This window comes from Tarenaya hassleriana, unplaced genomic scaffold, assembly GCF_000463585.1.
Source record: "Tarenaya hassleriana unplaced genomic scaffold, ASM46358v1 Cleome20, whole genome shotgun sequence".
NCBI classification, from domain to species: Eukaryota; Viridiplantae; Streptophyta; class Magnoliopsida; order Brassicales; family Cleomaceae; genus Tarenaya; species Tarenaya hassleriana.
This window is the reverse complement of record NW_010965373.1, coordinates 243,948-253,543: the sequence shown is the minus strand read 5'-3', so window position 1 is coordinate 253,543 and position 9,596 is coordinate 243,948. Positions and strand designations below refer to the sequence as shown.

Below are 9,596 nucleotides of genomic sequence, written 5' to 3'. Positions count from 1 at the left end.
GGGAAAGAGACTTAAAAGGCAGACCGACATTGCAAAAGACAGTTAACATGGCTACAGATTAGTACGAGGAGATTAAGCATAAAAATTTATAACACAGACATACCATTGGGAATATCTTTGAGTAGTGTACCTCGTCCCTGTATTATTCAAGAGTAAAATATTAACAGATCTAGAAAATGAAACGCTAAAGAGATCAAACAAAGGAAAATATGAGAAACCTTTTCAACGTGGAATTCCCTAGAAGAGTCTCTGTCAATCAATGCAACAAGCCTTTCAACAGATTTGCGTTCACGGACTGGGCGATCAGAATACGGAGTCCTTGGTTCTATATCCTTCTTTTCTTCCTCACTCTTTGTCTTTTCATTAACCTTTTCCTCTGTACTCGTTCCTTTTCCACGCTTTCTAGACCCCTTCTCATCCTTAGTCTCTCCCTTTTCATCTTCATTTTCTTCCTTTTCATCTTCCCCCTTGTCAATTCCATCTCCTTTCTCATCCTCACTCTCTCCTTCTTCATCTTCCACCTTCAGCTCATCAATCTTTTCCTCTGCCCCTGATCCCTCTTCTTTATTGTTGTCTCCCTTCTCTTCTTCATCTTTTCCTTCATCCAAACCCTCCTTTTCCTCCATAGTCTCATCCTCTTGATTTGCATCCACCTTTTCTACATCTTTGGCAGCTTCTTTCTCCATGTCTGCATCCACCAGCTTTTCTTCCTCTTTGTTGTCCCCTGTATTCTCTTCTTCATTTCCATTAGCTTTGTCCCCTTCTTGTTTAGGCTCCTCTTTCTCAAGTTCTTTCTCTGCTTTCTCTTGTCCTGCTTCAGTAGCACATGTCTTTTGGTCCTCTTGTTTTTCCTCCACTTTATTGTCCTTTATGTCACCAGACTCCTCATTTTCCTTCATAACAACATCTACCGCTGTATCAGCTCCAGCCACACCACCATTAGTTTCCTCTTCCTTACTATCTGTGTCTTCATCCAATTTAGCAGTCTCTGTTTGTCCCTCATCTTTTCCGACCTCTTTCTCTTCTTCCATTTTCCTTATCTCAGCTTTTTCCTCATCTTTCTTAATCTCCACATTTTCTATCCCGCCTTTTACTTCATCTTTCTTGACCTCAGCATCTATCTCCATTTTCTCAGGCTTACCTCCTTCCTCATCCTTCTCTTTTCCCTGTACTTCCTTACCCCCAGAATTTTCTTCCTCTTTCTCTGATGACTTTTGTTGAAGGTCAGTCCCATTTGTTGCTAGCTCAACAGGGACGGTCTTTGAATCTTGTTCCCCCATTGTTAACCCAGTTCTAATGTAATCGTATGTCCCAAAAACACCTAGCTAGGTGTCAAAGACTGCCAGAAAAATAAATTCATGGAGTCAAATACAAAGTTCATACAATCAAACCAGGAATCAATGTTTCCAGAAACAGCCACTTCAAAATTTTCTGGACCAAAACCACAACCAAAAGGTTACATAGAAGAAAACCTCATGTCAACATGTAATCCCCGAACTGTCTCAGTAGCTTAGTAACTTAGTTCACAGGAAACAGAATACAAAGAAGATTCTGTCTTCCATTGAAGACAGTGAAGCATAATGAGGATACGAGGGACATAAACAAATTCATATTATGATAAGGTGATAGAAAACCCTAAGAGGATTCTATCCGAAATCACTTGTGTCCTCCATGATTATCTTGAATTTATCCACTTTCCACCTGAATTGGAATACCTAAGAAAGATAATTTAAAGTGAAGAATTCAAAGTTGACAAAAAAAAAATCAAAATTTCAAGGCATAAAAGCATGTACAGAGTTCTTAATAAATCAGTCTCAAAACTCTTTCGGAAGAAACAAAGACCCAGATGATAAATCCAAACAACAAACACACTATAATCAGACAAATTCTTACAGATTACATCAACAAAAATCCCCAGAAAACCGAAATGAAAATCTTCTAGTGAATCTATCTTCGAAATTCATGCATTTTCGCAAGGGAAAACTCATCAAATCACCAAAACCTGCATCAAATAAGCAGATAGAAACCCTAGCTTCCTCGACGCAACTTCAAGAAGCACAGCAACAACATCCAACCAAACAACACAGAAATTCAGACACGATCCACAGATTGAACAGCTAAAACACAAAACCAAAAGAAGACAGCTTACAGAGATCGTCGCAGTGTCTACACGTCCGAAAGGACAACACTTTCGAAATCCTTACCTCTATATCCAAGACTCTCTCTCTTCACTGCGATTTTGTTCTCTTTAACTTCGTTCCTCCTCTGTTCGAAACAGATCAAACACCAACGCTTCGATCTTTTTTTTTTTTTAAATAAATTTTTGCGTTATTTTTTTTCCGGGAGCAATATAAGGATTCGGACGCAAACCTATGATTCAAATTCAGTTAACTGCCACGTAGGACGGTTCATATATTTTGAGTTTGATGGACGGTTCTGATTTCGCGTTCGAGGCATCTCATGGATCGGTGACGGTACACAAATCGGATGGACCCCACACCATTTGCATGAATAACATGATTATTGATTAGAGATCTCATAACACATTTATATTATAATTATATGATTCGTTCCTTATTCTTTTCATTTTGACTATTTTACTCTTAATTATATTTATCATGACGTGTACAACACGATAGTTCATTTTGTATATGTTCTTAATCTAGTATATAATACGAATAATATATTTATTTTTACTTGTAAACTATTTAAATTATTTTTTTAGGGATGAAAGTTGGAGTTTTTTAAAATATTTGACATTTTAAAGAAGTTTTTTCAAATGTTCAGATAACGTATTTCTAAAAATATTAAATTAAATTTTCAATAGTTGTATATGATAAAACGCAGAATTTTTTAGATATAATCTTAATATTGTAACGTCTAACATACTTTTTTTTTATAATCCATAAATTTATCAAACATTCAATCCAACTAAATTTTTCAAAGGATTGGATAAACCCAAATAAATATTATTTACAAAATGAAAACTCGTGTTGAAAGAACATCCCAATTTAAGTTTCAAAATTTACTTTCTATTTTTGTTTTTGATCGATATATTTAGAATTGAGATTGCAGTATCCCATTAAGAATAATACTCCCATCGTTTTAAAATATTTGTTGTTTTAAGTTATTTCACATTTTTTAAGAAAAGAGAAAAAAAGTCACATATTCCCTTATTTGATGATAAAAACAATGTTATCATTAATAATATATTGAAATTTGGTAAAAATAAAATTAGAAACTATTAAAAAAATATTGAAAATGTAGAATGACAAATATTTTGAAATATGAAAAATAAACTAAAACTACAAATATTTTGAAACGGAGGGAGTAATTCATCCGTTTATTAATAAATCCTGTTTTAGAGAATATTTTTAGTTATTTAATATATTTACATTTTAGTTGATTCTTTATGAAAATTTTTAATTTCACCATTAATTTATAATACACAACTTCAATACAGTATTAATGAGGTTATATATGATTTTTTATATTTCTTTAAAAATTGAGAAAAAAAATTCGCAACTACTTTTTTTTTGTATATGTTAGCAAATTTCAACTAATTTATATATTGGTTAGCACGCCAGAATAAAGAGATATTATCAATACTATCAAATAGTATGTCTTTTGTATACTTGTGTCTTGTTTAGTCCTACTGACTATTCAGACAAAAAAAAAGCAAAAAAAAAAAACGAGAAAAAAGAAGCTAGAGTAGATTCAGCATGATATATTTATGATGAAAAATTCAGTGAAGGATGGTAAACCCATCTAAGGATTGTGATTTAAATAGAACAAGAAATCTGCAATGCTCCAATATGTAGTCCGAAAAAAGAAAACTATTGAATTCTATTTTGCCATATGAACAAATGAAATTTATCATCCATATAAATGAATATTTACCCAAACGATTAATAACCATACAAACTATCCATATCCAAATTCTGATAGTTCAACCGGTGAAATGAAAACGTAAAACATCTGTTGTACCGCGAGTTTGAATCTCAAATTTGGAAAAGAGGTATATATTCCAAATCGTATGTTTGGCCCCCAACTCCAAAATTATTTTGTACTTTGGTATTACACTCAGTTACCCCAAAAAAAACAACATTCAGAAACGTTTTACAGAGATTCATCTAAATGATGAAAACAACATATAGGAAAAAAGAAAGAAAGAAAAAAAGGTTCATCAAAATGATGTGATGTTTATCTCTTCCGGGGGATCAAGAATCCATTTTTAAGAACAGAAAGACTTTCTTTTTACCACAAAAGCATTACAGTATGGGAGAACTTGCAGCGTACAAACCTGAAGTAATTGCAGAAAAACCCTTGCCAGGAATTCGAAAGTGGGGATCTGGAAAGGGATTTCATGGATGAATTGCACAAAGAAGAAGAGCTGCTCTTTGTCCAATGGAAGACTTCCCTTTCCTTCTCCTCCCCTATGGCAAATGCTCACTTTCAGGGTCTCACTCACTAAAGTGATCACATCTGCAATACTACAAGGAAGGAAATAACAGAGGGGTTTTCAGCAATCATGGAGGGTAACATGACAATGAACAAGTAGATAAAGCTCGGAAGAAAAAAAAGGCGAATTCATCTGTCTATGGTTACTTACCATATTCAGTTTTGTCCCATGACCCTTCTTTACAGGTTGTAGGACAAACAAGAAACTTTGCTTCTTGCCATCCAGAGAACAGTCAGCTTTGATGTCAATGAAAACAGGGGACAAGTATCAGAAACAAAGACACAGTTTTCATCTCTTCTTCTCATACTTCCTTGCAAAATCCTTGAGTAATAGTCTCTGACGAAAGTCTAGATACTTTTCCAAGCTGGTTCCAGCCCACTGCTGACAGAAGCTCTCGTCGTTTGGAACTAGCGAGCTCAGAGGAAATGGCCCTTTTGGAGCTTTCTTTAGGGCAACCAAGAAGCGGTGACGGGGACGTATTCTCTGATCCAAAGACAAGCTCAGATACATCGGATATTTTGTCAAGATGTGCACCTCGTTATTGAGCTCATTGACCAAGTACATATACTTTGGCTTTAGGTTGTCCTCCAGTGACAGAGACAACACCTGTAAGTCCAATTCGACAAAATTTCACATTGTATAAGCCACACTTGCAAAAGGGCGGATTTCGATAAAAGGGCAAGTAATCTAACCTGTGTGAGGCTAGTCAAGACTTTCAAGATATCTGAATTGTGCATACCAATGCTCCGTAGGAAATTGATTCTGGGCAACAACCCGTCATCGATACTGTAATGAAGAAGCTGTGGATGTTTCTTCACCATCTTCACTACACTATCTCTAGGTGCTCCCAGCTCTTTGGACAGGAACATGTAGCGAGTATTCCACGATATGTCAATCCGCTGAACCAAGATTTGTGGGCTAAGTTGCACAACTTTTCCTATATCGTTTTCATTAATCCCTACCTCCTCGATCAAATACCTGATCGTGGGTTTCAGGGAATTCTCGACGCTGTAAGAAAAAAGGGACGGACTTGCAGCAACAATCTGTCCTATTTTCGAACTGGGGATTCCAAGACTCTTCAGAAAGGAGATGTGAGCCTTCAGATTGTTCTCCACTGTGTATTGCAGGATTTGAGGTTGTCTCAAGAGCATTCTTTTGATATCTCTCTGTTTAACACCGACACTCAACAAGTATTCTAGTCTCTCTTCAGCTGATAGCACATTAATCTGAAGGGCTGGCATGTGCCTCTCATACATTTGGAGGAAATGTGAATCTTTCAGACCATACGTGCTCAGGTAATCAAGAAGCGGTATCCATTTCTCGTCCATATCGATCTCTTCTGAGAGTCGAGGGTACTGATTCCTTGACTTCACCTGGCATCAGTGTGAAAAAAAGATAAATAAGATCCTTTTTCGGCTTTACTTTTGTCGTCCATAAAATCTTATATGCATTCTTTTTACCTTCCCCCGATCTTCTATGCCCCAAGAACCTGTTTCCTTCTTCCTCTTCTTCGCCAAAGAACTTCCACCAATGTCAATATCCATGTCCTCTTCATCACTCTCGCTTTCTTCAGATTTTGCTGATCTTAAATCCCAACTCCTGTTGATTCCTTTCTTACCGCCTACACAAACAGAATCCACATCTTTGGCTATCTCAGTAAGTAGCATTTAAGTTCCATGACATGACACCAGTTTGAAGCAAACGTACCTCTCTTTGCATTGGTTCGTCTCTGCAACTTAGCTTTCTTCCCCTTCCCACTGTAATCTGAGATCTCAGCAAAGTCATCCTAAAGAAGCACAAGCAAAATCCCATTTCAGTCTTTTGAATTGTTAACTAAAGGTGATTGATTCAAGAATGAGTTAGAAACCATCAAATTTGCAGAATTTCAACTTCTAAAACCCTCAGAAACGAACATTGAATTCAGAATCTAAGGAAGAATTAACCTAAAAGGTACATTTTTTTCCAACGTCTAGGCTCAACAAAGCTGTAAGGTATGTTCTAAGCTCGAATTCCACATTTCCAACTTTATCAGATAAGCCTACACAAACTCAGAGCTGGCAAAGAAACTCACGTCGAGCAACCAATCATCTCCCGCCACGTCATCTTCGTCGTCGTCTTCGCTATCTTCCTCTTCTTCGTCTTCATCACTGTCGTATGGTGATAGCATTTGGCCATACCGCGACTTCTTGTTCGGCTTGAGTATCCTCGGATTCGAGTGCGCCGACGATACGACGAACCCACCCGTCGTTTTATGCCGCCTCCTCGTCGCCGGTAAACTTCCGGCAAGATTCAAAGCCAAGGGAGGAATGTCAGAGGAAAGAGAACAGAGAATCGGTGGGTTAAAAGGATAACAGAGAGAGAAAACCGCCATTTTCTGGGAGAGATAACGTAGCAGGGCTGAGAGATATCCAATGGGGCAAAAACGAATATACCCTAAAACCCTAACCCAAAAATTAATTTGTCAGGTCTTTGATTTTTCCCGAGCTTTAAAATAAAGAAAAACGTCAAAGGTGAAACCTTTGTGGTTAGCCTTCGGAGTTAAGAGGATGAAAACATCGTTAATGGAGTTTTAACGTTTCCATTGAAACGGCGTCGTTAATGCGTTTTGGATTTATCCGTAAAAACCCAGAACGAAACTGATACACACAATGAGCTTTCACATTGATTCTTCATGTGGTTGGCGCGAATCGGACCCGAGATATGCCGACGTGGTCTGATTTGAACTTCTCTTTGTTCTTTCTCGGAGAAAAAGGAGACAGCTTTACTCTCCGCAACAATGGAGGCTTCAGTGTCGCGTTCCGTCTCTTACGGACCGTCGGATCAAGAACCCAGCGGAGGAAATCGACGGCAGAGAACGCCCGGCAACATTTGCGGCGGTTGATGACGTGGCGAATTACAGTCCGGAGCTATCGGTAATTAGTGAACCCATCCATCAGTGGAACTGTTTTGAAGGGAAAGTTTTTTATTTTCAAGCGTTGATATGAATCATGCAGCTGGAATCACACCATTTGTTGTTCATCAAAAGAATTGTACAAACAAAGACATCCCCACTGTTATCATGCAAATGTGCTCCCCAGATACATGCGCATATATCGTGTATATGTGTATGCATATCTATCCGCGCATACATACATACATACATACATACATACATACATACATACATACATACGTACGTACATACAACCATGTTCGTGGGTTTCGGAATATATGTACTGCAGGTGGGTTTTTTCCATTGCAGTCATGGAGAAGATCCTTCACAGGTTGTGATCCCTACGATATGAGCTGAACAAAGTGGAGAAGAAAAGAAAGAGAGGTGGAGATTTGTACGAATACATTGTTGTTTTTGTTAATACAAACGTTAAGCTCTGTGTTTTTTTACAACACATCGTGGCTTCAAAAGTTACAAAGCACTGAGGCAGAACACAAAAAAAAAAAGCAGTAAATATGTTGGAAGGAGGTATAGTTTTGAATCAGATTCAAGACCAGACCTCCCCATCTCAGTATCAGGACATATATATATATATATATATATATATGTATATATATGTATGTATATTACATAGAACAGCTCGTTCCATTCCTAACCTAGGAAGAATCAAAGACTGTTGTTGTATTTCATGGTGGCAAGCTTTCTATGGACCAGATTGTATTCTTCCTATGCTCTGTGGACAGGGATGCGAGGAATGGTTCAACGACGATATCTCTCCTGTTTGAGCCTCACCTGGGTTGGTATCTCTCGGGCCATACTGGTTCACATTGCCGTTTAAGGCGGCGGCATAATAAGACGCCATGGGAGTTGCATGGACAAACCTGAAACCAGCAGCTCCATTGGAGTGAGTTTGGTGGACGAACACAGGGTGAATCTGTTGTGTCTGGTGCTCGTTGGATGTGTGATCGGGCCCCGAAGCTATTCCAACGCCGAGGTCGAGGCTGATTGTGTCGGCTTCCTCATGTCTGAACCTAGGTTGTCCAGCCGACATGTCATGGTTGTTAGACCTCGCAGTGGGTACGTCGTGATTGTGTTTGCCCTCGTACGTTGTTATTACAGCTTTCGGATCATGTGATGCCCTCTCTACGTGTTTTCTCACGGGGCAACCAGGAGCTGTGCATTTGTAATAGCTCCTGCAGAACACGATTTGCAATAATCCTCCATGGGTATGTCAAATCTGTTATATATTTGCCCGATATGACACACAAATTTCGATTTTTCTTAAAGCTCCAAGCTTTGTCTGCCCAGTTTCTTGAAAACAGTAACACAAACCTGGGATTAGGGTTTCCTCTAACGACTTTCTGCCCGTACTTGCGCCACCTATAACCATCGTCCAGTATGTCAACCTCACTCAATGTCTGAACAACAACACGAGGCTCCCGGATCGGTTTAACAAGTGGAGTTATTTCCATACATCCATCCATCCTCCTGCATAAAGCCGCAACAAAGCTCTCTGCATGTTAAATAAACCACAATATCGAATAAAGTACCTTAAAACCTTTGTTCAAACCCTAGTATACCTCCGTTTCGAGAATGGATCATCATCATCCAAGTCATCATTATTCCTATTCGACACTGCAACTTCCCCACCTTCCTCGCTTGCCGAGACAGGAGATACCTCGGAGTTTCCATTTTGCTCGAAGGGTTGAGACCCATTATTGTACATGCTGGATCCCTTCTCTGCTATGCAGAAATAAAGAATGAAAGGGAAAAAGATTTTGTTACATATGTTCTTGAAGGAAGAGTACAACCTCAATTCTCAAGTGATAGATAGTTTACCATCTCGGCCAGTTAAGGAAGAAAACTTGTCCAGTCTTTCTTCTTGCGCAGACATAAGAAGACCACCCGAGTTTCGACGGGTAGGTTGAGGTTTAGGATGATCGTGTGTACCCTTATATACTATCTCGGTGATCTGCCCATCGTGAGACCTTTCGAATAGCTTTTTCACTTCGCAGTTAGGATGTGTGCATTTATAATAGCTGCGCGGAAATTCACTTCCTTTCACGTGTTTTTGCCCGTATTTTCTCCAGTTATAACCATCGTCAGCTAAGACCGACGGTGCACTTCCTTTCTGATCGTTCTGCGATGCCTGGCTTGATTCATCCACATCAGATCCAGCAGGAAATAAAACGCAGAATTTTT

General features: G+C 38.6%; 3 protein-coding genes across 5 annotated transcripts in view; all 3 read right to left on the bottom strand.

The window, feature by feature from the left end:
- Positions 1-2,323, bottom strand: part of LOC104813447 (myb-like protein X) — a 5,711-nt gene extending 3,388 nt beyond the window's left edge. For 2 of the 3 annotated variants that reach the window (XM_010541022.1, XM_010541024.1), the window contains exons 1-3: positions 2,205-2,323; positions 219-1,339; positions 104-137 (exon numbers count right to left, since the gene is read on the bottom strand). In XM_010541022.1, the coding sequence (XP_010539324.1) occupies positions 104-137; positions 219-1,280 (1,096 nt within the window). In that variant the 5' untranslated portion in view covers positions 1,281-1,339; positions 2,205-2,323. Of the gene's footprint in view, positions 1-103; positions 138-218; positions 1,340-2,149; positions 2,171-2,204 lie in introns of those variants that run through there. The other variant, XM_010541023.2, reaches the window with a different exon arrangement.
- A 1,700-nt stretch (positions 2,324-4,023) lies between these two features.
- On the bottom strand, positions 4,024-6,928 carry LOC104813444 (transcription termination factor MTERF9, chloroplastic). Its single transcript, XM_010541020.1, has 6 exons — positions 6,534-6,928; positions 6,170-6,248; positions 5,923-6,083; positions 5,155-5,835; positions 4,613-5,068; positions 4,024-4,493 (listed from the first exon to the last, which is right to left on the bottom strand). The coding sequence occupies exons 1-5, from the start codon at positions 6,831-6,833 to the stop codon at positions 4,751-4,753; spliced, it is 1,539 nt and encodes a 512-aa protein (XP_010539322.1). The 5' UTR covers positions 6,834-6,928; the 3' UTR covers positions 4,024-4,493; positions 4,613-4,750.
- Positions 6,929-7,779: 851 nt separating this feature from the next.
- The window catches only part of LOC104813446 (probable WRKY transcription factor 20), a 4,290-nt gene continuing 2,473 nt past the window's right edge, over positions 7,780-9,596 (bottom strand). Inside the window, exons 4-7 of the mRNA XM_010541021.1 lie at positions 9,234-9,578; positions 8,975-9,134; positions 8,727-8,882; positions 7,780-8,587 (exon numbers count right to left, since the gene is read on the bottom strand). Of these exons, the coding sequence (XP_010539323.1) occupies positions 8,098-8,587; positions 8,727-8,882; positions 8,975-9,134; positions 9,234-9,578 (1,151 nt within the window). The 3' untranslated portion in view covers positions 7,780-8,097. The remainder of the gene's footprint in view (positions 8,588-8,726; positions 8,883-8,974; positions 9,135-9,233; positions 9,579-9,596) is intronic.

What these genes read in the sequence shown, in the direction of transcription:
- LOC104813444 (XM_010541020.1), bottom strand. Translation starts at nt 6,833, where the DNA reads ATGGCGGTTTTCTCTCTCTGTTATCCTTTTAACCCACCGATTCTCTGT. An exon ending in GAGATGATTGGTTGCTCGAC is followed by an intron (nt 6,249 to 6,533) that starts GTGAGTTTCTTT and finishes GTGCTTCTTTAG; the next exon opens with GATGACTTTGCTGAGATCTC. An exon ending in GCATAGAAGATCGGGGGAAG is followed by an intron (nt 5,836 to 5,922) that starts GTAAAAAGAATG and finishes CACTGATGCCAG; the next exon opens with GTGAAGTCAAGGAATCAGTA.